The 27,942-nt window shown below is 38.8% G+C and overlaps 1 protein-coding gene across 3 annotated transcripts in view; it reads right to left on the bottom strand.

Moving 5' to 3' along the window:
• Positions 1 to 1,844: 1,844 nt before the first annotated feature.
• AMMECR1 (AMMECR nuclear protein 1) overlaps positions 1,845 to 27,942 on the bottom strand; it is a 108,177-nt gene continuing 82,079 nt past the window's right edge. The window contains exons 3-7 of one of the 3 annotated variants that reach the window (XR_010940104.1): positions 23,612 to 23,726; positions 10,092 to 10,182; positions 8,597 to 8,693; positions 5,983 to 6,262; positions 1,845 to 4,097 (exon numbers count right to left, since the gene is read on the bottom strand). Coding sequence is in view for 2 of the 3 variants with exons in the window: in XM_067724356.1 (XP_067580457.1) it covers positions 6,148 to 6,262; positions 8,597 to 8,693; positions 10,092 to 10,182; positions 23,612 to 23,726 (418 nt within the window). In the remaining variant the exon portion in view is untranslated. Of the gene's footprint in view, positions 6,263 to 8,596; positions 8,694 to 10,091; positions 10,183 to 23,611; positions 23,727 to 27,942 lie in introns of all 3 variants that reach the window. The other 2 variants (XM_067724356.1, XM_067724357.1) reach the window with 2 other exon arrangements.

The raw sequence follows: 27,942 nt of genomic DNA, 5'->3' as shown, positions 1-27,942 counted from the left end.
GAAACCATTTGAGATACACAGTCCATCTACTCGGGACATAATATATTAAGTGTCATTTTAAACATGGTTATAACCAAGTTCTTGGGATGAGGAGGGTCCAACTGGCTTGGACCCTAAGGCAGTTTTTTTCCCCGATTCTTAAAAAGATTTCTTCCAACAGGCTGGGGGGTTCGGAACAGGGGATTGTACCATGCGCTAAAGGGATCAAGGAAGGCCGCTGAATATAGCAGCCAAAGCAGTATACCCAGGGCCTGGCTCAGTTGCGTCCTCCCATTCAGCTATTCCTCTGGCCGGTGAAAAGCCTGGGCAGACAGATGGGAAGCCATCAGAGCTTGGTCCAAACTCGCACTTGTCTCGGCTCATGCGGTCAGAGCTGCAGAAAGTGGGAGAAGCCATTCTCTGAATGGCAGTCATTCACTGAGCGCTCCTGACTGGCAGCTCTGAGACCAGGTGTGGTTTCCTCACAGCAGACTTCCCCCCAGCTCACAGTGATGGTACGCCTCGGATATGACAGTATTTTCCATCAGCAGAGAGGAACTGCCGCAACTCACACAGTCACACTTGCCCTCTGAAGCAGTGGAGCAATTTAAAAGGTGCCCAGTGGGGCATGAAGTCTAAAGAGGAAATGCTGAAACTCTGGGGAGAATTTAGGTAGGTGGAGTGTGATTCCTGAAGTTGAAATCTGTCCAGACCACTGAGTTAACCACTAATGCTATAAAAAGAGAATGCTGTGGGCTCATTAAATTACTTCGTTCTACCTGAACCTATTAATATCGTCTAAATCATTAAAAAATCCTGTGTACCATTAAACATGAATGATGAAACTGGCCCTGAGCAGATGGCTGCCTTAATGGAGCACTAGTCCAAACCACAATAGTCCTCTAGAGCCGAGATGGCTGTTTTTAGCCACTGTGATTGACATGAGCACGTGTCATCAAATTCACATGGGGTGTGGGGTTTTGGGGCAACGTAACAGAAAATTGTCCTGCATATATTCATTAGAAATTAATCCTGAAATATGCATGATGGAACTGAGACAGCAAATGATTTACAAAGAGCCAGAGGTATGTCAGCAATGTCCCTGATGGCCTTTCCATAGAGGAAGAGCTAAGGCAACAGCTGATAGAGGTAGCACACCGAGAGATCCCTTGCTTGAAGCAGGCTCCCATCTGGCCCTCGGAAGGCAGTAGCACTAGTTGCCTTGCCCGATACTCACTCAAGACATTTTCCCCAAGCTCAAGTGGCGAATAGGGTTCATCTCATACCACTCTGGAACTGGAAAACTGGAAATACGTTTACGTGTGTGATGTGCCCAGCGTGTGTACGAGGAGTGTGGACAAGCTCCGAGCGGCCACATCTTGGGCATGTTTAGTTTCTGTCCTGTACTGAGAAAACGGCAAAGCCTTGACGGCAGAAGAAAGCCTTCCCACCTCACCAGATGATTGTGCTGGATGGCACTGCTGCTGCCCCTACCAGCTCACAAAGGGAAACACCCACTAATACACTGATCTGGAAGAAATTTGGAGCGGGCTTAAGTAAAGTATAGCCACGCCGCCGCTGGAATTCAAGTCTGCTGCTTGCCTCAGCTCCGTGGCCAGGGTAGGGTGCCCAATAAAGGCCAGGATTCACGGCTGGGTAAAAGAACGACATAGGTGAATCATACGGTAGGGAGCAACCGTAAGCAGATGAGGTTTCCCAAGTGCCAGTTTGGAAAGAAACCCGTATCAGTCCCTAAGTGTATTATTTCAAAGGCTTCAACTATTTGTTAGCTTTTAGTAAGAAGTACCCATGAGCCCCAAATCCTCTGATGAGGCCGGTTAAAGAAAGAGACCACAAATGGTAACTCAGTTTTAACATTTTATTGGGTAAATGATTTTAAAGGTAATAACAATAGTGTCAAAACTACTACAATATCTTTCTTTCCACAGCCATACCTTACAGACCCACATAAACCTTCCCATTTTTCTTTTTCTTCATTTGTAATATTTTAAAGCCATACATGTCATATAAAATGCCCATTTCCAATAGTTTCTTCAAACTATTAAGCAATTAAATGTGGAAGGAAGGAGGATCTAGTTATACTTGAAGGGGTTTCAGGTAATCTGTGATGTCTTACTGTAATCAAAAAACAGGGTACTAAGAAAGGGACGAGGAGAAGAGCTACTCCAGGTAGCTTTGCTCATTACAAGTCCAACCACTGCATCACCAAGAATTCATTATGCTGGTGACCGATTCAAAGTAATTTTGGGGAACATATAAAACACAAAAATAACTTAGAAACTAGATCCAAATATTTCAAAAGTAATCAACTTTCATATACAAAAACAGTCAGAGGTGGTTACAAAAGTTTGTTTTCTCAGTGCGTCTATGTACCAGCGCAGTTACTGGGTCCAGAGCAAAATAAAAGGTTTATTTTCTTCTGAAACAGTAATAAAAAACAAGGAAAACATATCTTTGTATATAAAGGATCAATGCTGGTCTTAAGAATAATGTAATCAGAAACCCTTAAATCGAGAGGCACACAACGGGTTTCTGCTTTTATAAAATAAAAGGAAAGTCACCAGTTTATTTAAATGGAGGAGGTGCTCACACCCCTCAAATAAACTTAATTCAATTTAACATCACTAGCAAAAATCACTTAGAAACTGTACAAAAATAAAAAAGTTAACACGTAATCCTGCAAGGTTTTTGTAAGGACTGGAAGGCAGGCTTTTGGAGCAGCATTTGGGCATGGCTGGGGGCTTCTTTGGTTTGATCTAACACACACAAGAGATGGAGCCTATTCCAGATGACAGTTTCGGATTTCCTGCACATTTGAAGACATGAACAGAGGCCAGTATACAAACTTCCGGTGTGCTGCACACTGGGGCTGTATGCTCTGGACTGAAACTCTTATAACTGCCTTAAGTGGGGCGGCGGGGCGGGGGGGGGGGGGGGGCGGGTAAAGAGCAAGCCTTGCACTTCCTCCATCAATCACACCGGAGACTGGAGCGGGCAGGGCAGTAGCACATATTCTCGTGCAGTCAGAAGGCCACTTAATTGGGGGGGGGAGGGGCAATTGTTCTTCTAGAATCTGGTACCTGGCTGACCTTTTCTAAGAACAAAAAAACCCTTCCAGAAATGGAAGCCTTTTGCTACATACCAAAGTAAAATACGTACTATTTTCCAAGAGGAAAAAAATACCCAGTTGCATCTGAAAACGGAAAACATAAATGGAACTAATTAACATTTAAAAGGGGGGCTATGTAAACTTTGTGCTACTCAAATGAAGTTCAAGTATTACTTCTGAGCTGTTTAGAGATCACTGAACTTACACAATATTCTGGTGACAAGAGTGCAATTCACATTTGTGTTTCTGCACAAATAAACCACAACTGGCTAGAACACAGCCTGTGCAGTCAGAATCTTCGTCTGAGTTAAAAACACATGCTACATACTTCAACATGTTCAAAGTTAATGCAAACTACATATTTAACAGCTTTGTAATATACGACAAAGGTGAAAGGGTCTAGCATTTGTTTGAAGCACACCATTACAAGTTTGTATAACACCCTTTACACTACAAAGTCTTTTAGTCAACAGCTACTTAGACACAAAAATGCACTGTGCGTTAATTTGAACACAAAAGGAGACAAAACTATCCTTTTCCCCCAAGCCACGGTGGGAAATATTGCTGACCTCGTCCTCTGAAGCCTGCAGGATGGTTATTTCTTCAGTATAACATTATTACACTGGTAAGAAAATCTGTATAACATCTGCATATATCAAGAATTTTTAAAAATCTGATATGATTTTAGAGTCCGCATGACCAGTCACGTGACCTGCTCAAAATTGATTAGCACCGTTAAATACATAAACACACACATATGTATGTATTGTAAGTATACACACACACGTATGGGATAGATCTTTTCTTTAAAAACAAAAAAACTTCTAACCATGAGCTCACCCAGGACGAGGAGCCTGTTGAACTGATGAGATGATAGATAAGATGGATCAATATTGGTCTATTTTGTCTCTCTTCGGTTTGCTTGCTTTATTTACTTTTTTTTTTTTTCTTGCAGCAGACAATATCATTCAGCTTGTGCTCAGTTTCCCTATAAGGGCAAGAAAAAATTTCCATCAGGTAGCCACTTGTTTTTATACTGAAAGACTAATCTGCTCCCAAGTAGAAATGAAAGGACTCAAAATCCCTTTCTAAAGCCCAGCAGCTAGCTTTCTCTGACTAATCTCTAGGTTCAGTGGAACTGGCTACCGAGATTCCATTTCAGGCTAACAATTGGCTTCTTGGTTAAGGCATCACGACTGAAAATGGTTATTCCAACAACAGATGCTGCGGACGAAGGAATACCAACAAACTTCTGAGAACTCTCATCAAAAACAAAAGCAGTTTGCTCTGCCATAAGGACAAGCAGAAGGAATTCAGCCGATTAATCTCACAAACTAGAAAAGGGTTTTCAAATTCTGAACTAGCAGTCTGTCACTTGTCACAGCAACTACATGTATAAGCTATGCCATCTTGATATTCAGTGACATCTCATAGTTTTAGACTATATATTCTGCACCACACTCATATTCATCACTTGAAATATTTGTTTCCTGTTTGAAAAAAATTTTACACACGCGCGCGCGCACGCGCACACACACACACACACACACATATATATTTACTACCATAAAATGAAGGTAATCTTTCTCCAGAATCATCTGTCATTTTTCCTGGGGATATACATATAGACCTCCCGTTGACATTAGGAAGTTCTCTGCATATGCATCATGGGAAGACTAGCCCTGCAAATGAGCTGGGCTCTAACAACTATATCGTATCTAAGTGCCAACTCCGTTTTTACAGGGGTAACAACATCTTATCGATATAGTAAATGTGTTTCTATCAAAAGTATGTAGTGCAGAAAGAGATTCAAGCAATTTTATAGTATTTCTAAAACTCCAGTATTGTCCCCATGACAAACATGTCTGAAATCACGACATGTATTAACTTTTGTTTCACTAGATTATCTTTACTATTTCTTTAAATGGTAGCTAAAATTGTCTCTGGCCAATCATGACTTATTGAAACCTAAAGCTAACAAATTTAAATTAATATATAATAGACACATGTCTCTTTTTGGTTATTTGCTCAAAATAATTTTTTTCAGCTTAAAAAAATACTTAAGAGTAAGCAATTTGTCTAATCTGTTGTTTCACATTATAGAAACAATAAAATTTTTAAGAATATTTCTCTAAATTGCCTTTCTTCTAACCCCTCTTAATTCCACGTAATTATACTCTTCTCAAAGGCACTAAATTCTGTATCCGCTCTCTTCCTGATATTCTCTGCTTTTCAAAATAATTTCTGTAGCATATTTCAAAGGTAGCTTGTACTTTCTTAAAACAGTGTTTTAGTTTGTAAGTTGGTTCTATAAAGTGATGAGGCAGTTTTTCCTGTGATAACCAGCACAATAGGCATAAATGATTTCTCACTCTCTGTGACAAGTCCTATCATGGACCTTCGAATGTTCTACACTAGAACGAAAGTTCATCTATTCTAACCATGGGAAAAACATATACTTAAACAGTGAAGACCCACATACTAAGCTCTCATAGCAAAATGAATTTCAGACAAATTCAAGAGTAATATACAAATACCTGAATTTGATATGAATTACTCCCAAACACAGCTATCAAAAATGACCTATCTTACTGAGGAAAATGAAAGAAACACCTAAATGAAATCCTTAGAAACTGCATGAATTCTTCCATCCACAGTCAACAGAAGGAAGGAAGAGAAGAAAGAAGGAAGGAAAGAAGACAGGAAGGAAGGCAAGAAGGACAGAAAGACAAACCTGACTGAGATAGCAAAGCAAAATTCCACATAATATTGTAAGGAAAGAAAACCCCAAAATTCATATATGCTGCAAAAAAAAAAAATCAATGACCTAATATAATAAAACAGGATCATCTTAATAAATGCCATTTTCCTACCCGTTACCATGATGATCTTAACTGACGATGTCGAAGCTTCACCATGGCAACGGAAACTATCATCATAAAATGGTACAGTAAAAGAGATAGCTAGACCAAGAAGGGGTAGGGTCTCCTGGGAAGAGGTCTGCAGAGAGGCCCAGTGACTGGTTGTGTGGCTCAGTGTCAGGAATAATGGTTGTATGGCGGAAGGGGATGCCCAATGCCATTTTGGAAATGATGATGCTGGCGATGAGCAAGGTATTCAGCATAGCTCAAGGTCATCTTTTCACTACGGTACCTGAAAGAAAGTTAGGGAAGAGACAAAGTTAACATCACGAAATAGGTGACATGTGAATGTCAGAGCTAGGAGGGACCCTTAGAGATAATTTTCTAGATGAGGAAACAGAGGCCTAGAGAGAAGAAGTGACTTGCCCACTGTCACACAGCTAATAAGCAGCAAAGCTGAGATCAGAACCCAGGAATCCAGAGTCTGAGTCCGGTGCTCTTTGCACTCTACTACTCCTTGTTTAAATTGTTCTAGAAATTGTATTGCCCTCCTCAGCTCCGGTTTGCTAACAGGAAAGAACGGAGGAAGGCCAGCCTATTACTGTCATGTATGCATTTCATTCACTTGACTACTTTTTCTTCCGGGATCTTCCGTTGCTTCGTCTTTAACCATTCCTTTCCTTCTGTCCACATGTCTCAGGTCTTGCCATTAAGGGAAAACAGTAGCAACAAAAAACTTGTCTTGATCGTGGTATCTCAATCCTCTTTCCCCCCATCTTCAGGTCTCTTTTCATTGCCACACTTCTCAGAAGAGTAACGTGTATTTTCTACCTCATCTCACACCACTCCTCGGCCCCGTGCCTCTTGGCTTCTACTGCCGCGCTTCCGCAGAAACTGCTCTTTCAGAAGCCACCCCTCATCATGCCTGACCTCTCCATTAGGATACCGCGCAGCACTCCCTTTTGGAAGCTCTTTTGTGCCTTGTGTTCCACAACTCCATACTCCCTTGGTTCTCCCCCTGCCTCTCGGACTGCTCCCTATCTCTCTGACTACTCATCCTACCCTCGCCTTGTAGGAGTTTCCTACATTTCTACCTTCAGTTCTTCTGCCCCTACGCTCTGTCCCAGCTCAGTGAACTCTTGCCTCACAGCTTCAACTATGCCCTCTTTACAGATGATCCCAAATCACCATCTCTAGCCATGAGCTCTACACACGTACATTTGCAGTGACCTATTGGACATTTCTATACAGATAGCCTAGGAAGCACTTCAAATCCCGAATCAATACGTTAATGTAACTCTCCCCAACGTGGTCCCTCTCTTGGTGAAAGGGACTGCCTTGGTCCCTTTTATTGAGATGAAAGCCTTGACTGGCTCCTCTTCCCTACTTCCGAATGATGACTAAGTCCTTTCATTTTCCCCACAATATTTTTTTCCCTTCCTTTCTTCCCATCCCACTGCCACAGCTCGTGTTAAGGCTCCCATTTCACCTTCTTTGGATTGCTGCCACAGATTCTTAGATAATAACAGTGTCTCCTAATTATTTTTCCTGTTTCCAATTCTAATCTTACACTTCCCCAAATCCATCTGTTCAGAACCCTTCAATGGCTACCAATTGACTATAGCATCAGGTTTAAACTTCTTACGCTCTACCTTCTGGGCCATGTTTTCCCCAGTGACCACCTTCTCTATGTACACCGAGAGACCAACCAAATCAGACTATTGAAGATTCCTTAGAACTTGCCCCATACTTCGCCACCTACATGCCTTGACTCACCAAGTTCTGTTTAAGTTAATCCCTTTGCTCCCCCACTCTCCACCTGTCAAATATTCTACTCATTCTTCAAGCCCAGCCTCACATCTACCTCCTCTTTGAAATTTTCTGTTATCCTCAACCCCCTCCTGGAATTCCTCTTTCCCTACTCTATGATCTCATATCATCTATCACATTCTGCTGTATATTAATAATTATTTTTGTACATGCGCTTCTATTCTCCTAGAATATGAACTCAGAGAGAGCAGCAATGCAGGCATTTTCAAATTTGTAACTCCTCAGAGCTGAGAATAGTCCATTTTTAGACTATAGGCATTCAATGTGGTTTTGTGGAATTAAAAGAAATGGAAACAGCAACTCATTTTCCCAAAATGTTTGATATTTTCCTTTTTAAATAAGTACCCCTATGAGCCCATGCAGAAATACATTTAGCATTTGTCAATTGTGTTTTTCAGCAAGCTTTCTATCACTGCCAAAATTCTAAGGTGAAATTCAAATTTGAGGACTGCTTTATCAGGATCCTGGGGTTCTGCTAAGCAATGTCAAAAGCTGGCCAATTTCTAATTCAGGCAACTTTCTTCAATAATGTACTCTAAAGGCTCAGAGGGCTTTCTTTAACAAAGCCAGAGTAAGCCCACAGAGCTACGATGCGAAGGATGGGCTCATACATCATATGGGCTTTACTGCCAAGCAGAGTTCATTGTATTCACCCTCAGTACAGCCCTGCCACTCATTTCCACTCTTTCAGAAAAGAGAAGCAAGTATAGTTAGAGAGACCAAAGAAATCAAAAGGTTACAGGTATACGCATCAAAATGTACTGGTCAGCCTTGCACTAGGAAATGCTTTCTGTACCTGGTCAGTTTTATGGTTTTCCTGAATTCATTAGTAATCGGAGCTTTGTATCCTCCTTTCCTCAGTAAGGAGTCTATGGTCTGAATATGGTCCCATCCTGTGGAGAGCAGACCAGATAAAATACCAGTCAAGCACATGTAACAAGCACTTTTGGTTAAATACAAAATGACTGTAGAGGTCAGCTATCACTGTCACCAACCCCTTTGGTCCTAAAAACAGTCACACAGAAGAGCTAAGATTTCATCCTGTACAGAAGCAGGGACACCACGGGACACCTTAAATTCTAGCTATCCCTGCTGGCTAGCAACATTGGCTTCTTTATCTCAACTGCATTTGAAGGCAAGGAGCCTAAGAGGCTGGCGGGCAGTAACTGCTCGGTCGTGTCTCAGTAACAAGCCACAAACATTGTACTCTCCTCTAACAGTGACATCTTTAAAAGGGAAGGAAAAGCCTCACTGAGCCAACTCAGTAGTACTTAGAACTCCCACACTAACTCATGGTAATCGCCATTTCTAACCGTATCTTCTGCAGGCTATCAAGTGCATCTGTGTGCAGCGTTCAAAGGCATTTTTATGGGTTCTGACACGGGATGCACACTCATACCCGAGGCCCTCGACCTCTTATGTATGTTTTACAGAGTCAGTGGAACTACAGAATTAAGAAATTTTCGAAAGCAACCCAAATAAATCTGCAGATAGCTGCTTTAAAGACTAACGCTCTCATTTGGGGGTTTAATGATATTAAATTTTGTAGTTATATATCATATTTATATGAAACAGATATGGGAAAACCAAATTACCAATGCTTTCTGATGAGAAGAAAAGCTCCATGAGATAAAGAAGAGGTATTCATTTCAACTAACATGAAACTATAATTTAGTAGTGGCTAGAAAGGACAAGATACTACAGAGTGAAACGTTATTTTGTGTTACACTGGTAGTTCATAAAGGTTTGTGCTGTATCTGTAAAATCGAAAGATGTTCGTTGATTAGGAACATATAAAACACTAATAGTTCATGTATTCTCAATGCTCCTTTTCTTCATGGGACACTTACAATCTTAATAGTAGCAGAAGGAGTAATGGCAACCACCTAAGAAGGAAATATTTGATACTGACAATGAACGGTGTGGCTGATCGTCAAACTAAAGGCTTGTTTATGCCACAAGGCTACGGCCCAGTGGAATATGGGAAAATGGCACTTAAAATTCATAGCAAACCATCGCCTAAAATAAAGCCCACCTTTTACGAATCTATGCTTTTTTTGAAAGTATACTTTTATATGTTTTTGCTGCCAAACTTCAGTGCAGAGATTCAACTTCTGTGTAATTCACCGATTTCATACAGACATTGCAGTGGCAGCGATGGAAGAGTCATTTCTTATAATCTGACAGTGATCAATTACCAGATACAACTGCAAGGTCAGATAGCGCATTTCAATATGTATTATTTGTTTAAATTCTTCACTAGGTCATATGAAATAAAGTACAACAGTGACCTTGCTCCTTTGCAACCTCCGGTAGGTAGGTGGCGGTGCGTTTTGATCCTTTTTCATTGATGAATTCTATTCTAATGCCATGTACACCCACCTGAAAGAAATTGGCAGTTTTATTAGTACAGTCTTCTTCACAGAAACAGAAAGAAAAAGTTATAATTTAACTTTCAGAGAATGCAGTTCTTCCCTTCCCCTTGCTTTTGGAAGGGCATATCTGTTTTCTCTTTCCGAAACACTGACTTTGAGGATTGAAGGCCATTATGATGGCCATGGAGACTTGAAAACACTGATTTTTGCATGTGCCCAGCATGCACCGGGCTATGCCATTCTGTTTGGAACCAGGACCACCATTCTGGGGCTGTGTGTAGAATAAGACAATCGATGATGGCAAGAGTCCTGCCCCCACCCCCAAATTGTGGCTCGTGACAATAAGGAACTAGACCAAGGGAACCAACTTCAGAAAGATAGCAAGCAACCATCCTGCTTTCAGGGATAATCACCATTTCAGATCGAGTTTCAAAACTTCTGGGACTGCTGACTCTCTTCCCAAACTGTCTAGTCTCTTTGAAACCTTGAATTATATGTAGATAAACAAACACAGATAAGACTGAAAAAAATCTAACAATCAAATCCTGCATCGTCACCCATTACGGCATTTCTAAAAAAATGTATTATGGCTTAAAGTGCGCAGGTGGCAAACCCTCACTGTATATCTACAACACTGCTGCCAAATCCGAGAGCAATAAAGATTTCAAATGACTTTGGGGCAGGGCATTTTTACACAGTTTCTTATATACTAACCCAGAGACCACTATAACTTTATTATGTGAAAGACAAACTTTTGATGGTACCCTAAAAAAGGTGGTCTCCTAAGTAAGTGTGGGCAATTTCTTGCTAACGTTTTAAGAAAGTAATCTACTTTTTCTTTGATTAGCATTCAATCAAAAGGAATCTGTCCTTTCCCGTCATGTCTCACATAGAATAGTGTATAGTGCTAAAGATCACAAAAAGTTCTTATCTTCTTTATATACACTGATAACAAAAATGACATTTCAAAAGTATAACAGCTCCATTCTGCTCTCCCAAATCTATGGTTGCTTTAGATCAAGGGTTCCCAGGTGGAGTTTAAGGTTGTCCAAGGTCCAGGAGGGTAAACATTTTTACCAGAGAAAGGGGCTTCTTTTCAGAGCAGGTGGCTATATCCATTCATCTGTATGGAGGTAAAGGTCTAGAAGAGGAAAAGGGGTCCATGAAGACTTCTTTTGTTTCTTCTGCGCTTAGCCTGAAATTTCCCAGTTTTTCAGGGAATAAGAAGTCCTCTGGAAAATCCATTTTATTTTTTCCCCGGGTCTTCACACATCCATCCATTAGAGTCTGTCAGATCTTATGAGCAGTTGATGTTTTTTTATTAAAGCCTATCTCTGTGGCTATTTCTTCTACCTAATATCAGTATTCTTATGAATATCCTTCTGCTGAAAATGCAATCAGGGCAGCTGTTTAAAAACTAACACAGTAAGGCCTCTCATACCCTGTGGGAAATGACTATGGACAGCTGAGAAGAAATATGAGTGCTTAGCTATGAGGCATTTCCAGGATAAAGGACATCTACTAATCTCCCTAGTGCCTGACACGTTACGGAGACAACGACAAATTTGCAACAGTTTCTGTATACTGACTTTCTGATCAGTGACTTTGAAATTTTTTCCTTCAACAATATTAGATCCTTCATAATTTGTTTTTAAAAACACACAGCATAAATAATTTATGCTCCCATCATTCACTGAGGTGAATTCTGCAACTTCAACTCACTGTATCAAAAAATCTGTCATGTTAAAATTGAAAAGAGTTTTGGTGTTTATTAAGGTGTCTCATCTAAACTGTGAGAGGAAGACTGTTTCCCTATCTGTGAGATGAGAATGTTAGACTCAATCAGTGCTGTTTAATTGGTATGGGGTCGGGGTGCGGGCTGCGAAGGTTATCAGAATTTCAGGTTTCCTACTTCCGCAAGTATAGTTTGTAAAAAGAATAACTCCCCAAGTGGTCTTTATTCCGGGTTAACTAGATAACCTCTAATAATCAGTCGAGCTCCGACAAACTGTGGCTAAGTATTGGGGGAAAAAAAGTGATTTAGGCAAATTGGAGGTGATTTAGACATAAATCCTTTCTTCATAGGAGTACATTCTGTGCTATTCAACAAAAATGACAGAGATTTTGAAGCCTAGTAATTTAAAGATGAAAAGAGGTAAGACCAATTGCATGGTATGCAAATAATATCTTAATAAAGATATATGCATATGAAGAGGTTAAGACCAAACTGGAAGGGCATGTTGACCAAAATAAAAATTACTCATGGATAAAACTGATTTACTGTTGTATTTTGAGAAGCCCCACCGTCAAATCTGACATGAAAAAAATTACCCAAATTCGCCCATTTTGAATTAGTACCACATTTACAATTTTTAATTCTTTTCTGTGTTCCTACGATTCTGAACAATCGAAAGCCCCTGTAAATTGCACTGTAGGTATGGTGATATCCAAGTGATTCCTTTGTGAGAAATAACTTATTTCTTAGGTCAAAAATATACTCCACAGAGATATAAAGCCAAAGCCAGAGTGACTCATTTTTCTTTCAACTAGTGGAATCAGGAGAATGGTAATAACGTTCTGAACAGAATCAAAGTATAATATAGCCTTTTGTCACCTGTTGAGCAACAGCATCTCGCTCCCAGAACCACAGACGCCACCAAGTAGTCATACTGCGCAATCAGAACAGGAGAGTGGAAAATGGCCTGCTGTGGAGACTGACCCAATCTGGCCAACTTGTGGTAATCACTGGCTTTGCAAATTAAGTCATCTCCACTGAAATGAGCACCAAAACGAATTCTGTACTGTTGGAGGGAGGCATCTGTCACAGCTGCAACTCCAAAATGGAACCCTCGTGTATAATAATTGAATCCTCCCTTCAACAGACTGGAGAATCCTTCAGGCCAGCAGCATCCCAAGAGACAAAGGCTCTAGCTGCAATGATCAGCTAGATAAGAGATCAGCTAACCAGGGGTCTGGGATTCCTTGAGGCAAACTTGCTAGAAAACTCTATCACAGTAACCTTCCATTTCTCAGGATGGATAAGGAGTTAGCATATGGGAAAACTACGTCACCAAACACCCCTAGCCACCACTGCCCAAAGTACAGCCAGGTGAGCAAAAGCTGGAGACGTGCAAATCTAGCCTTATCGGAGTCTTCAGGTCATTTTCAAAATTATTAGAAGGTCTGGGGAGAAAAATGCTTTCAAGGTCCATCAGCTGTGATAATGTCCTTTTAATCAAGACTGTACTTTTGCTAAGCAAAGCTATAAATCAACTCGAATGGTAGCAAATTAAATGTAGGACTTATAGATAAGAGGATATGGAATTAAACAGAGCTGTATCTGTGTTGCTGTGAGCGGACATTAAGAGCAGTTCAACAGATTCCTATTTCATGTTAAAAAGAAAGCCATATTTATTCCGAACCTTTCCAAAGCAAGTGATTTTTATTAATGCTATTATACAATCTTTTGTTTTTAACATCACCCAGAATGATTAAATATCAAGATTAATGTTAGGACCCTAAAATATATCTTGATTATTCTGGAGTTGATTATTCAGTGTGGGGATTATGCATCCCCAACTCCCCCTGGCCTCGGCCTCATCCTCTTTCCTCTCTTGTCCATCTCTCTGTTTGTTCACTGCTCTATCGGAGAGCACGTGGGCACAGGGAAAAGAGATACACGCAAATTAATCAATTTTGCTACATAGTAAAAAGGTTTGGTAGGAGAAGAGATTATAAATAATGGCTAAAATGAAGCTTCTAGACTGTCTGCAGATTTCATTTATCCTTGTTATCTGGTCCCTTGTTAGAAATGTGGCTTCATTTAAAACTATTACCCCCTAATGCAGTGACTCTCAACGCAGGAACATTAAAAATAAGTGCCCTCTCCTCCTCATTATAATACATAGTCCATATTATGCTCTGCTCAATTGCACAAAGTTGAGCCTGTCTATAAGGCAAGTGTTAGTCCTATAATTCACTAGCAGCACTACAAAAGGGTCTCGCTTTTACTTGTGAACCTAATCAGCAAGCCAACAATCTGGATATGCTGAAACATGAAAAAGTCATCTGGCTAAAAGCATCAGTGAGTATAAAATGTGCTCTGGTTAAGTGGAGTAGGCTCCACGCAAGCCTTGGACCATTTGGGTCCCCAATTACCTACACGGTCCTGACCCTCAAAGCTAAATCTGCCCCTGATCACATCCTGGCCAATAAAACCAATTTACTTCCTCAGGTTCATCCTGTCTTAGCAATGTCACAGTTAGTCCCACTCGTCCCCATTTTCAGAACCAAATGTTGGGTTTCCCTGTAACGTTATGGCCATAGCTCACTCCACTGATTTTCAGTGGGTTCACCTTGAATAAAATAAAAAATATCAGGAGGTCAAAGAATCAAACGTTTGTCTGACATGGCTTTGTTGCTGATATCATTTGGCAAAATAGGCTTTGCAATTAACAAAGCAGCCAGTCGCTGGTCATTCATGTAAGACTGACCTGCCAGGCTCAGTCTGCCAGTTCCATTGAATTGAATGGAAGGACTCTGTTTCTAAGGAGAGGGCACCCCTAACTTCTAGAGGCTGGCATCATAGGAGACACACATGCTCTCTCACAAAACAGCCTGTGGTACCACGGACAGAAACAAACACTGCATTGGACAACCCATGGGTCTGACCCAGAGTCTGGTGTTTCTAATATTTGTAGGAGGACAAAGCCACAAGTGATATTTTTGCCTGAAAGCACAAAACCCATAACGCAGCACCTTCAACTCATTCGCTCATAGCCCCACGGTACCTTTTGCCCCACCCCCAGCTCAGCCTTCTGCAGACTGACTCTTCCTCTTCCCAATGAAAGCAAATTCCACATAAAAGAAGAAAATACTCCAAACTTGGGTCTCCACCAAGAATAGTTCTTATTTGAGCAAGTAAAATTAGCATTTTCATCATAAAGGCTGATGACAATTTGCACAGATCCTAATGAAACACTTCCCCCAATCCTGATAATGTCGACTACACAAAAACAATGTCGACTACGTATTGATTGTCCAGATCTGCCCATCAAATCCTCAAAGTTGTGATTCCTCATCGCTTTAATCCACCCATCAACTTCAGAAGTAAGTCTGAAGTTTTGAAAGTGCCCATCTGATTAACAATTAACACTTAACAATTAACAATGGTTAACAATTAACACTTCAGAATCTGGCCAAATAATAAATTTTAAAAACAGTGTTGCTGCAATTCAGGGGTTTTTTCTCAGTAATTTTTACTTTTGTAAACCTTAAAAATTATAAACATGGATTTTTTTTTGTTTATAAAAATAGTACGTGCATATTACCAAAAAAAAAAAAATCCCTTTTGAAAAGTATAAAGGAGAAAATAAAGATGACATGTAATCCTAGTACCACCTAGAGACAACTCTTGCCTTCGTGACTTAAAAAATAATCTTCTCTTGAACCAAATGAGATGTCAACAAGGACTATATTGTTAGGCTGTTTTTATCCATTATCTGACCAGTTCCTGTAGCTGTACTTGCTTTCAAATCTCCTTCAAGTGAGAAGCTCTTAAAAGCACAAGAAATACTACACAAATAAATCAAAAAGGGTAATTGACTGCAAAACCGTCACTTGGGCACAAGTAACCTTTTAATATAGTCTACTATAAAAACTCCACTTCACCATCTACCTCAGCTGAGGTTTTTTTTTTTTTTCCCCTGTTGTTATTTTGTGAAAACAACTGCAAAGGTCTCCTTGACCAAAATACATATAAGCTGCTCTTCTCTAAAATCCCTGCAAATCGGACACCTTTAGCTTAGAAATTAGTTTGGTCTCCATGGACCAATTCTTGGCTTTTGCAGAGCTTACCAAAACACCAATTAGTGCCAATTTTGATTCATGTAGGAGATGTAGGAGACTTAGACATCTTGTCTATCAGGAACATAAGGGTGCCAATTTATTTCACAAAGGCCACTGAACAACAATCTGAAAACTTGTATTTTAACTAATATACGTGCAGCTCTAAAATACCTGGACTAGCTAATAATCACCCCCCATGAGCTCTGAAAGAATTAGTTTAAGATTTTAAAATAAAGCATGGCTAATGAAGAGGTGCTCTGAAAAGCTATGGAGCCAAACATGTTTATATATCATTTGCAGTGAAAGAAACTGTTCTTACTCTAAGGTTTTGCAGGGAACAAGAGACAGCTCAGAATGCAATTAAGGAAAAAAAAAACTATTCTCTGTAATGATTAATTATAATGAGCATTCCTTAAAAACTGAACAACCTGAAGCTTTCCAAGGAAAGTTCAGGCAACACAGGTGACCTTTAAATAAAAAGCCTGCTTTTTGTCAAAAGTTAGAAAAGTGCATTCCTACCGTTTTTTAAAAGGGAATGAGGAAGGGGGTGACTTTACAGACAAGGAAACTAAAGTAATAAAATAATTTTCTTAAAACCTAGAGATGTGATTTAGTTTGCTTTTCAAAGGCTGAGGGAAAAACACCTCTTGCAAATGTACCCAATATAAAAATGTTTGCCTGATAAGAAACTGAGAAAAATCTTATACACATTACAACTGTACATTGAGTATCTGACTCAATATAGTGTCACTCCGTCTACAAAAGAGATTTGTTCCTAAAAAGTTCCATATGGGTTGAACTTATGTAAATGAATTAATCTTCAAGTCATGAGGAGGACAGTAAAGAAACCCTATAGTGTGTCCTTCTGCAAAGGAAAATATCTATTTGTAAAGTGAATAATCACTCCCTAATATGTTTGCTTAATTTAGATTTATACATATAATATTGACTTAGAGGATGATGCAGTAATATAATAGAAGCATATATGGTTTAGAATAGAGTATTTTTCTTCCTAAAGAAAATCCTTTTGTGAAAAAGAAATCTAGAATGTAAAATTTTTAAAACTGGACTATCTTTCACTTTGTTGCCTACATTTAAGTTGGCAATGGCCATTTTAAAAGTTAGGGACCTCTTATGACTTCTAAATGGCTAGCAGTGATTGATTCCCTGGAAGTAAAACGAAACAAGCCATTTTTAAAACGGGAGTCACAGCGTCACACTGTGTCAGCATCCAGAGAAATCTTAGGAATTATCTAGTCCAACTTTTCCAGCTTCCTGGTGAGGAAACGGAGATCCAGAAAGGTCACCAAGCTGGGTAGTGGCCGTTAGGAAGAGAACCCGAGTCCCCTCGTTCCCACAATTCGGTACTCTCTTTTTATCAAATGCCAGGGATACACACACAGAGTCAAACTGTACAGGAAAGAGTAGACTGGAATGCAACTACTAGGGAAAGGGGTGGAAGAGTTTATGGATTTGGGGGAAGAAGCAGGAAAACGTTCCCACCACCAAACAACACACTGGGAGGGAAGCAGGAAGCGACTGGAGGAGGCCTGAGAATGGACTACAGCAGCCCATTTCGCTAAGAGTATCAATAGCCAATGGAAATTTTTATGCATTAAATCACCTTCTAGAAGTCACTTTACTTTGTTCGGCTTGCTTCCTCACTAGGCTTCTGATACATTGAATTGTTGATTCACAGCAAATTCTTTCTAGATGGCCAGGAAGCGTGAAGCATTCCTTTCCCAATGTTCCACAGCACTTGAAAAAACATTTAAAGTAGAGCATCAGGACAAAGACTAAATTATCATAATGATAGTGACATCTTATACAACAACCTCAAGGTCCCTGAGAAAATACTGTGAAAAACATTTTCTTGGATATATGAAGCCTATGTATTTTTTTAAAAAAGGCAGAAATCTTCAGTTAGAGGAGAAGCAAAACATAGTGTATATCACAGTTGGGAAAAAATAACCAAGGGCTGGGGGTTGACAGAACACGTACCACTAGAAGTCATTTCACTTGGTGACTTTGTGAGTCATGCTAACCATCTGTGTATGAATGGGAACACTGTTTTCAGTGGAACATTAAGAGGAGCTAGAAAAAGGTAAACCTTTAAGTGGGGAGAGAGGGTGAAAAGAACATGAACTTCTCAAATATATGTGAGATAATGATGGCAGCTGATTTATTCACCTCATCTGTTTACTCATGAAGGTTGCTACAAAAGCGCCCTATTATTAACTGCAACTGACCACGTCAGAAATCAGCTGTGATCATTCAAGAGGTGTGCTTTCAAAGTGAAGTGCAGCTCTGAGTACCAGCAGTCCAGCAAGCTTGGGTGCTTTAGGGACAGAGTGAGACTAGGGGCTTGAGGTCTAGCTTTATAGTCTGGGGACAGATTTTTGGCATCACATAAGGATCATGCTGGCCAGCCCCACCCAGCATGGGTTTATTCCATGTAAGTGTTGGGTGCTAAAAAGGAACCGTCTGCCTTAGGACCACAAGTGACAGCTGTATACACAGGTGAGAGCTCAGTGATTTGGGGAGCTAGATATAGCAAAAAGTACCTTATGGTTTGGGAAAATGTCAGTAATCTACTGAAATATGATCTGAAGGTCTACTTCAGGATACAAAAAATATTTCTTCCTCATACCTTCAAAATGATCTTGTCTCTAAAGCAGAGATAAAAGATGCCTGACTACAATTTATAAAATATTTTGACATCTGTCAGCAAATTGCTACATCGGTTCCCCACAGGATCACTGGTAGCATACTTGCTATACAAGTTCTTCTACAAACAAAAAGCTTATTCATTTATATCTCCCTGAAAATGAGCAGCTAGTAGATGATACACCTAGAATCATCCCACGAGTCAAACTCCAGGGATTGTGATGTCATTGGTTTCATCTTCTTTCAGATCTTTAAAAGGAAACATGGCTCCCAAATAGTGTAACCATACGAGTTCTAGGCTCTGTACCATTTTAGAGGACTCCAACATGCTGCATGAGCTTTTCTTTCTTTCTAAAGCGCCATGTCTGTCAGCCATGCTGCCATTCAGAATTAAGAGAGTGCTGTCGATTGAAGAACACAGAACAATGGTGATTAGTTTCTGTGTTCAAACACAAGGCAGATCACTTCAGATTTCTCCCTAGGGGAGCAATTTTCCTCATTTAACAATCATTTTAGTCTTGCAGGTAGATATTTCTACTTATCAGCAATGAATTTTTTTCCCCAGTTCAATCACTCCTCATTCTTCTCATGCCTACCAGGGCAATAAGTAGATCATGATGCGGGCAATGATAAGGGAGGGACCGCTGTTCCAGTTTGTCTTTACAGCCTTTTGTGGCTGGCTTTGTTGTTTTTAATGACTACCCAGGTTCCTTGAGAGGCTACCTACAGATACCCATTTTAAATGTATAATTACTACATTGAGGAAATATAACAGAAGGAAGCATTACTGATCATTCTGTCAATTCAACAGTGACTTGAAATTAATTGCATCCACTTGTGAAACCACTTATCAAACATTCTTCACATTATCAAATAGAAGCATTCTAGCCTCTAAGTCTGACGTAGATCCTATTTTCCTACTAACTGCCGTCATAAAATTAGAGACATGTTACCAGAAGACAGCTCCCAAACAGGCTGAGTTAAAAACCTTGGATGGAGAGTAACTTCCAGCCCTGTGGCAGTTCACTTGTCATTTGAAAATTAGGTGTCTATTACCACTGGTCACGTCTCTCATCCTCATGACCACAGGGATGTCTTTCTTGTTGCTGAAGTTACCTAACTCTACCCTTGGGGACTTCTAGACTTTGCCCTCTCCCTGCATTGATCTGGGCATTTTTGTCCCTTTAATTAAGAATTCTACTGCACTAACACGCTGCACCAGTGGGGGTCAACTCTCAAACTGTACTTCCACCAGAAAAGCCCTACGTTAGAGGCTTCTGCTCATATAAAACATACTCATTACCAATCCCTGACTTAAAAATTCTCTATTGAAATTCTGTAATCATCTCCTGTTTCCCCCTCTGGCATAAACATATATAGCACCTTGCATTTCCGGTTAAAGCGAGATACTTATGGTGAAAAGGATAGTTCATTCTTGGAAGAAAAGGTGTACCTATTGGACAGTGTGAAATTTCTCAAAGTGAAACGTATACCTTCATAATATAGACTGACTCCTCATAAAGGAAATCCACAATATAAATAATTAACTTATATACAAAGGTAAACCATAAACGAAGACTTCCCCATAGTCCTCTTTTTAATAGTGACTGTAAATTTAATATGATCTCAGTTACGTACACAAATATGCAGTTTTATTGATACAAAGACACAGAAAAAGAAGAGAAATAATTCCAAACTATTAACAGTGGTTATCTCAGAATGGTGTGACCGCAAATGGCTTGCATTTCTTTCTTTATATTTTTTGAATTTTTAAAGTTTTCTTCTTCTTATAATTACTATATTATTATGGACAGTAGGTTTAAATACATACATATATATGCATATGTTCCTTTTTATTGTGGTAAAATACACATAACATAAAATTTACCATTTTAACCACTTTAAAGTGTACAATTCAGTGGCATTAAGTACATTCACAACGTTATACAACCATCACTACTATCCAGTTCCAGAACATTGTCATCACCCCCAGTGGAAACCCTGTACCCATTAAGCAGTCACTTCCCATTCACCCTGGCAACCACTAATCTGCCGTCTATCTTTATGGATTTGCCTACTCTGGATAGTTCATATAAATAGAATCATACAGTATGTGGCCTTTGTGTTTGGCTCTTTTCACTTAGCATAATGTTTTCAAGGCTCATTCCTGTTGGAGCATGTATCAGTACTTCATTTCTTTTTATGGCTGAATAATACTCAATTGCATGGCTATAATGCATTTTGTTTATCCAGTCATCTGTTGATAGACATTTGGGTTGTTTCCACCTTTTGGCTATTGTGAATAGTGCTGTTATGAACATTCATGTATAAGTTTTTGTTTCAACATCTGTTTTCATTTCTTTGGGGTATATACCTAGGAGTGGAATGTTATTGACATATGCTTTTTTTTTAAATGTCTTTAATTCTACTTTGGCATTCTGTGTTTAAAGTAGCAATGCTTTTTCAGAATTATTAAGGATAACCTTAATAATATCATTCTTACAATAATACCATTCCATTTTCAATCACTGATTATGGTACATTTTTTTTTAAAGGCCAAATCATGTTCTTTTCAAAAATGTAATTTTCATCCTTATTCTTTGGGAACAAATTTCTTTTATGCTAGACACTTTAAACTATGATGAACTAACTGAAAAGGACAGTCTTTTCCTCTTAGCATAGCCATTCTAGCAGTACCTAAATCACTTTCAAATGCTTATATATTAAAAGTACAAAAATATATGCATTTTGTTGTTGTTTCTTTAAATGAAAAGCATCACAAAATAGACATCAATATTTAAACCTTAAGGGATGTATTAAATATACAATACCAAGTAGAAGCATACAGAATCTTCCAGAAATTCAAATGGTGATCAGAGAGGATAAATACACCCTCAAAGAGTACACAGTACCAATTCGTAGATGTTCTACCTCCCACCCTCCCAACAGAAAGATGATACGTCTCATGAACATAAAAGTCCAATAATATCAAGGTTCATTTTAGCTGTAGACAGTACTTGATGTGGGCTAAAGAAGATGATGGTGTGCTTACCCACACCTACTTAACAACTTGCCGCAGAACACATGCACACACGTTTATGCAATAAACATTCATGTACATGCCACACATGCACACTTATGCACACACGAATGCACGCCCTCCCCCCAGAACCATACTTCCAATTCAGTGGCTGCAAGTAAGGGAAGAAGTGTTTTTGTAGCTCAATCATCCCTTAGGTCTCAGGCTTTTTCTGTTATTATCACTCCCATCCCCACCAATACACACACCGCACCCTGCAATTCAGAAAGCAGAAATAAAATTCTAGCTGGAGAAGAGGGAGTAGTCCCCTTAAAACGGTCAAAGAACCACCAAAACTGTAATATTTGTTAATAAGTAAGGGATATGATTTGGGATCATTTAAAAATAAAGTACTGGGAATATTTCTATAATATCGGTGGACTTCTCTTTAAGAAAAATTCAAATAGGAACAATAAAACTTATAGAAAACAATCAGTTAGGAAATTTTAATCCCATAAAAGGTTTTACACACTCCAACTTTCCCAGGATCAACACTATCAACAAATTTTATTTTTTCCTTTAGAAAAAAATCTTAAGATGCTTTCGTATTCTAATAATGCTCCCAAAAAAACCCTACCACAAAATGCAGAAAGGAACTCTTTCATCCTACTCTCTGCAGAATTTTTTTAAATAGCTCTGGCATAACAACAATGTTTATATCACAGAGATTTTTTTCAATGAATATTACGAACTTTATAAATGTCTTGTTCTCTGTGTGGAAAAACTGAATCGCAATGGAGTAAGTTGTCCAAAGTCTCACAAGGAATGAGGGGAAAGCCAAAAATAAAATTAACTGTCAAGAAAGTGGTCTGTCCACAAAGCAAAATATCTCAGTTATCATGGGGGACAGTCATTCTAAAAAGGCAGTAGAATTAAACATGTTATATCATGATACAGTCATGTCATTTACGAGTATGTGTATGCACACGAATGCCCTGTATATCACTGAATTCCCATTGTTTAATTCTTACAGCACTTACTTCTTCGTGATTGTGTATACTCCTTTTCTCTGCTATTAGACTCTAAGATGTTTATGGCAGGGACCAAATTTTAACACTTTTGTACATGTAGCACATGCCTTGAATACAGTAAGCAGTCAGGTAACATGGGTATGTTTGCGTGTAAAATTTCATAGACATACACTCAACTAACCCCCCCCAACCACCAAAACAAATCATGGTGAGAATCTTTGAACTTCCTTAACAACTCAACCCCACATACTAACGAAGAACAAAAATATGATCAATATAGGCTACTCAGATAATCCCAACGCACAGAGACACCCTAGATATATATACCCTTACGTGTTAGTGTGTGGAAATACACAGATTAAGGTAGCCAAGAATGAATTAGCATGGTTTACCTGTAGTTAACCAACACCCTGTTATTATCCATGAGCTGACTTCCCCAAATGATGTATTATCCTAACCCTTTTGCTCCTTGTTTCTGTGATGTATCCCCTGACTACCTTAACTGCTTGGTGGCAGTCACACCAGAGTGCATTGGAATGGAATTAAGAGGAGAAATAAATTCCAATCAGTCCTGCCTACTACTTGTTAACAGCTTTTATGAGGTGCTGTAGTGAAGTAATAGGATAAAAATGAAGAGCAAATTCAGTTTGGGGGATTAAAACAACACAGGGTACTTTGCCTTTAAAAAAAAAAAAAGAAAGAAAAACTCCTTTGCTTACAATCTCATTGATCAGCTGTGAGGTTTATCCAAGTTACTCTCCACCTCCATTACGATAGGAAATGGGCTGAAAGAGTTATTTTCTGGGCCTAATTTTTAAACAATTACTCAGGAGTTACTTTCATTTTTCTTTAAAAATTCTCTATAGCCTTACCTCCCAGTCCAAATAATCACAGACGTCTTCGAAGTTAGTGAGCAGAGACACTGAGCAGAACAGCCGCGGCAGCTCATCCCTTGTCATTGGGGGAAAACGGCTATCTTTAAGGGCGCTGTTGAAAACAAAGCAAATATTAAAGCAATCACTAGATATGAGAGTTCTTAGTTTCAAAGGCAGGCAATCATTTGAAAAAGGTATAAGATTAAAAAAAAATCTCAGGTGAGAAAGGTGCCCAAATCTTCAAATGTATTCACAGGCTCCAAAGATTTTAGAAGTCATTATTTTTGTTCATTCAGTAGATTGTGTTTACTAGCCAATTCTGTGACCAATTCAGTTGTAAAAACTGAACGATCAATTATATTTCCTGTACAGTTATTTCCTTGTATGTTTCCCTGTTACTTGTAGAACCTGACAATGTTTTATTTCACTTTTGAGGAGAATAAAAACCAGAGTAGTGGAAACTTGTGGGAAGATTTCTGGGTCTAGCACTGTTGGAAAAAATATATACATATTTCATGTTGTTAAAAAAAAAAGGTTCATACTAGGTTGACCAGTTACCATAGAATAGCATCTAAAGAGTTCAAAAAAGGATAAAAATTTTACTTTCTTCAAGCAAAAGAAATCAAAGAAAATGAAAATAATCATGCAAATTACACACTAAAAATACAAGGATTTCAGTTCCCTATAAAGGATAATTCAAGATATGACTCAAAAATTGTGACACTTCAGGAAATAGCACTAATCTTAGGAAATAAAATGATGATTAGGAGACCATTAATCACATCAATGGATTTCTGAGTACATCAAGTCTGACTGGACCCTGTAATCAAGGGTAGTGTACCACAGTGCCTAACTGTAGAAAAACCCAACTGTAAAGGACAAAAACGTTGGAAGATCGTAATTCTTCCTGCAACAGTAGAACAGACAGAAAACACAAAGACATCCACACACCACACACACACACACACACACACACACACACACACACACACACAGGCACTGTGTGTTCCTTGTACTTTTAAAAGAAACCACTTCCTGGTCAAGAAAACAAACACACCTCTGATTACACACTATATTAATGGTACTGCTGGCATTTGCGCTGTCGCTCTTCAAATGTCCTATAAAGCAGAGCCAGGCATAGAAAATGTTTTCACAGATTAATCCTTAAGAGGTTAAAAACTTAGAGCCTACAAACTGCTTGGGTCGTAACAAAGTTCCATGACCTTCGGAAATAATTCCTTTTTCAGTGAGTTCCTCATTGTTGGATTTTCTTTTTTCCATCCCTTCCTTTGCATTCAGAAACTCACTCACTCTACTGTACAAATATACCCCTATGTTTGTAAGTATTTTCAATACATTTTGGTGTTCATTCTATCCTGCTATACAGAGGAAAATGCTTACAGAAAGATAGAGATGTTATATATAAAGCATACATGTTTTTCCCCATTCGAGGAGCCAAGATTAACCAAGAAAATCAGGAAATCTGTGATAATTCATACTCTGAGAACAGCACTTCACTACTTTATAATTTAACAACATAAATTTCCTATGGCTTGGCTTCTTTTATTTTCCAACTGGCAAATAAAGTTTAAAAAAATATTTTCAAGTTGTCATTCAAAGCCAAGATGAAGACATATATGGTGTGTGTGTAACGTCCCCCCAGCCCCAGACCTGCCACAGGAGAGAAGTTCTAAAACACAGACCAGAAGAATCCCATGCATAAAAACCCAAAGGCCAATCACACTTTCAGTTTTCCTTGTGAAAAGCAAAAAAGGGGAAAAGAGCCTTATACATTAGAATAACATAAAATATAATTTTTCGGGTTACAGATTTTTATTGTGGTAATATACATAACATAAAAATTACCGTTCTAACCATTTTTAAGTGTACATTTCTGTGGGATTAAATATATTCACATTGCTGTACATCCACCATCACCAACCATCTCCAGAACGTTTTTTATCTTGCCCAACTGAAACACGGTACCCATTACACACCAGCTCCCCATTCCTCCCTCCTCCCAGCCCTTGGCAAAAATGTTGTAATTTAAATACACTTTTATAATTTCAAATAATTATAGTAATATAGTCGCAAATGTTTTTCATCTATAACAGCTTTATTGACATATAATTCACATACCATAAAAGTCACCCTTTTAATGTACACAATTCAATGGTTTTTAGTATATTCAGAATTGTACAATCATTACCCCATCCAATTTTAAAACATTTCATCACACCAAAAAGAAACCCTATACCCATTAGGAGTCAGTCCCTATTCTCCCCTCCCCCCAGCTCCTGGCAAGCACTAATCTCCTTTCTGTCTCTATAGATTTGCCTGTTCTGGACATTTTATGTAAGTGGAGTCATACAATATGTGGCCATTTGTGTCTGGCTTCTTTCACTTAGCATAATGTTTCTGAGATTTTATCCATGTTGTAGCATGTATCAGTACTTCATCCTTTTTTAATATATTTTCTTCTGTTTGATAAATTTGACATGTTACATTTTGTAAAAGTACATCATCTTTTTAATTACCCAATAATATTCAATTCTATGGATATATCACATTTTGTTATCCATTTATCTGTTGAAGGACATTTGAGTTATTTCCACTTTGGGGCTACTATGAATAATGCTGCTATGATCATTCATGTATGAGTTTTTGTGTGGACAATAATGTTTTCATTTCTCTTGGGTAGATACCTAGGAGTGGAATTGCTGGGTCATGTGGTAATTCTATGTTTAACTTTTTGAGGAACCATCAAACAGTTTCCCATAGTAGCTGTACCATTCTACATTCCCACCAGCAATGTACGAGGGTTCCAATTTCCCTACATCCTTGCCAACACCTGTTACTGTCTGGTTTTTTCATTATAGTGCTAGGCCTCCTTTAATGAAAAGGTTTTTGTATCTAGCTCTAGCTTTTACATTAAAAAAATACACATGTTGAAGTTGCCATGCAGTTAATTTCTCAACACTTTGAGGCAAGTTATTATTTTGTTTATTTCCTAGCAAATCAGTGAAAGGTATATTTTAGCTCAGTGCAATTCAAACTATTATTTCAAATCAATGAAATTTTCAAGTACCTAAAACGTAACTGAGGATCAGGCTAGCAAGCTTTCCTCGTGATATGCAGCTGGGTGCTCAATCATTTGGGGCTTTTAAAAAAAGAATGTTTAGAACAAAGAGTGAGTGGGAGAGGGCTAGTATGGCTAATAACATAAATAACAATCATGCCTCGCCATACCAACACTCAAGTGTTTTAACTTCAGAACTCTGAAATAGTGAAGGTACATTAATCGTGATGGAAACAGTCTGATTTTACAGAAACACTCATTCAAACAAGACTTTTAATTCTTGCGTTTTTCATCAACTCTAAGTAACTTTTCATTAAATTCATGAACACAGACAAATTCTAAAAGGCAGGAACCCCTCAATATCTCTAAATGCAAATTCCTAGGGAAAAGAACTAGCAATGAAAGCCTAGCAAGGATTTAAGGGATTATAAGAAAAAGATGAAAAATGTGGCTGGAGACTGACCTCAGAGCTGCTAGGCTGGTGTGGATGGCTGATAAACAAGAGGATTCAGCTTCCCTCAGCCCCGTTCTCTTTAGTATATAGAATATGTGATGTGGAAGCTTAGCCTTTAGAGAGGCTATGCTGTCTGGAGTCGGGCAGTGACTTGCTCAAGGTGACCCAGCTAGTTAGTGACACAGGTAGGGGTACAACCCAGATTCTCTGACTCAAGTCCACAATTCTTTCTAGTATGTGTACCTTAGTTGCCACCTTTGACTGGATTATGGGTTTCTTTTTGAATTTTAAAATGAAATGCTTGCTTTACTAGGCAATTCTGATCTCATACCTGCAGTGCCTCTGCCTAAAGAAGATAAATAATCATTTAATAGCATTCATTAGTAGCCGAAGGGTAGACAGAGCTAGACTTCCTGTCTACTGGAAATCTGCAGGAGCAAAAAGGACTTTAAAATATTAATATTGTCCATGGAAAGCATTTTATACCAAAGTAGTGTCTGCCAATTTAAATTCTAGGCAGTCTGAGGAACTGACAAAGAAAGAGATCTTGTAACAAACTCGTATGAAGTTATCTTTGCTACAGTAGGAAGCCATTTCCTAGTGTTTAAATATCGCTAGGAAAAAAAGAACACTTATGTACAAAAACCTGCGGGCTGCTCCATCACCCGTATGATGGATGGCTAAGGTTTAAACAACAGTTTAATTCAATACCAAATTCAAATATATTCAAACTCAAATTGGCATCCTCCCAAGAATATATTTCACCTAATTGAGAAGCAGCATTAACATCTGTCA

This window comes from Pseudorca crassidens, chromosome X (genome assembly GCF_039906515.1).
Source record: "Pseudorca crassidens isolate mPseCra1 chromosome X, mPseCra1.hap1, whole genome shotgun sequence".
Lineage (NCBI taxonomy): Eukaryota > Metazoa > Chordata > Mammalia > Artiodactyla > Delphinidae > Pseudorca > Pseudorca crassidens.
Note: the sequence above shows the minus strand (reverse complement) of the source record. Positions and strands in the feature narration are given on the sequence as shown.